We start from the raw sequence: 1637 nt of genomic DNA, 5'->3' as shown, positions 1-1637 counted from the left end.
CACGCTTCCTTCATGGATGGCGAGAAGAGATCCTCCAGATAATACATCAGTCGCGACCCTGGAACCTATTGACGTGGATTGGCGCATCCCTTTGATCGCTTATCTCAAGCAGCCAGATCCCACTGCGGACAGGAAGATTCGTTTTCTTGCACTAAATTACTTTCTTAGAGGTGACGAGCTGCGACGACGCGGCGAAGATGGCGTAGACTTCAAATGTGTTTATGGCTGCGAAGCGAAACAACTCATGCGTGAAGTGCATTCCGGCATTTGCGGTGCTCACCAAGCAGGTCCAAAGATGCTATGGTTGCTCAGACGACATGGATATTTTTGGCCTAGTATCTTGAAGGATTGCATCGCATTCGCTAAAGGTTGTTTGGACTGCCAAGCTCATGGGCCGGTCCAGCATGTCCCTAATGTTCCAATGCAACCCATTATTAAGCCTTGGCCCGCAAGAGGATGGGCGCTAGATTTAATTGGGATGATTCACCCACATTCATCACTTCAGCATTAGTTCATTATCGTCGCAACCGATTTCTTTACAAAATGGGTCGAAGCAGAACCTTTGAAAGAAGCATCTGGTGGTACGTTGCGACAATTCCTATTTAGGAACATCATATGCAGATTTGGTATCCCAGAAGTTTTTGTTTCGGACCGGGGGGCAGCTTTCATGGGTGGTGAAGTTGATAAACTGGCAAAGGAATGGGGAATACAGTTCGTCCATTCTAGTCCTTATTATGCTCAGTCTAACGGTCAAGCGGAGGCCAGCAACAAAATCATCATCACTTTGCTGAAGAAAATGTTGGAAGCTAATCCGCGAGAATGGCATGAGACCCCTTATGAGACTCTTTGGGCCTACCGCACATCGAAGCGAAATCCCACCGCAACTACACCTTATGCTTTGATGTTTGGCCATGACGCAGTCCTACCTTTGGAAGTCAACGTCCAATCATTACGAGTCCAAGAGCAACATCATCTCATTGGAGAAGACTACGTTCAAGCTATGTGGCAGGAACATGAAGACCTTAGCGAAAAGCGCTTGGAAGCTTTAGATAGTTTGGTCATGGAAAAACAACGAGTTGCTCGAGCCTATGACAAGCGAACAAGGGGAAGGAATTACAGCGAAGGAGAGTTGGTTTGGAAAGCAGTTCTCCAGCTTGGCGAAAAATTAGATGGTCGCGGCAAATGGACTCCAAGATGGGAAGGCCCGTACATCATTTATAAAATCTTAGGGAAAGGAGCTTTTCATCTCAAGGACCTGGATGGAGATGTCCATCATAACCCTATCAATGGGAGATACTTGAAGAAATACGTTCTCAATGTTTGGGACTTAGAGGAGTCGTAGACAGTTTATTCGCATAAGACATGGGGGACAATTCTAGTGTTCCTACTCTTGCAAAGCCCATTCATGAAGGCCTGTTTTTGAGGCCCATAATCATTTCTTCGCTATGCCTAGCAACACTAGGGGGGCAACACTATACAATACTAAGCCCATTTAGCCTACCAAAAAAAAAAGAAAAAAAAAAGAAGGGATTAGCAGCATGTGAGGAGACTGAACGGTTTTCGAGGGGGCATACAGAGATTGGCCCGCAAAGCTCAATTTCAAACAAAGTTCCTCCACGTGGCGTTTCACCTTAATG

The 1637-nt window shown here is 46.1% G+C and overlaps 1 protein-coding gene across 1 annotated transcript; it reads left to right on the top strand.

Moving 5' to 3' along the window:
• Positions 1-667: 667 nt before the first annotated feature.
• LOC112184133 lies at positions 668-1342 on the top strand. Its single transcript, XM_024322419.1, has one exon. The coding sequence runs from the start codon at positions 668-670 to the stop codon at positions 1340-1342; it is 675 nt and encodes a 224-aa protein (XP_024178187.1).
• Positions 1343-1637: the final 295 nt, after the last annotated feature.

Source organism: Rosa chinensis, chromosome 2, assembly GCF_002994745.2.
Source record: "Rosa chinensis cultivar Old Blush chromosome 2, RchiOBHm-V2, whole genome shotgun sequence".
Lineage (NCBI taxonomy): Eukaryota > Viridiplantae > Streptophyta > Magnoliopsida > Rosales > Rosaceae > Rosa > Rosa chinensis.
Note: the sequence above shows the minus strand (reverse complement) of the source record. Positions and strands in the feature narration are given on the sequence as shown.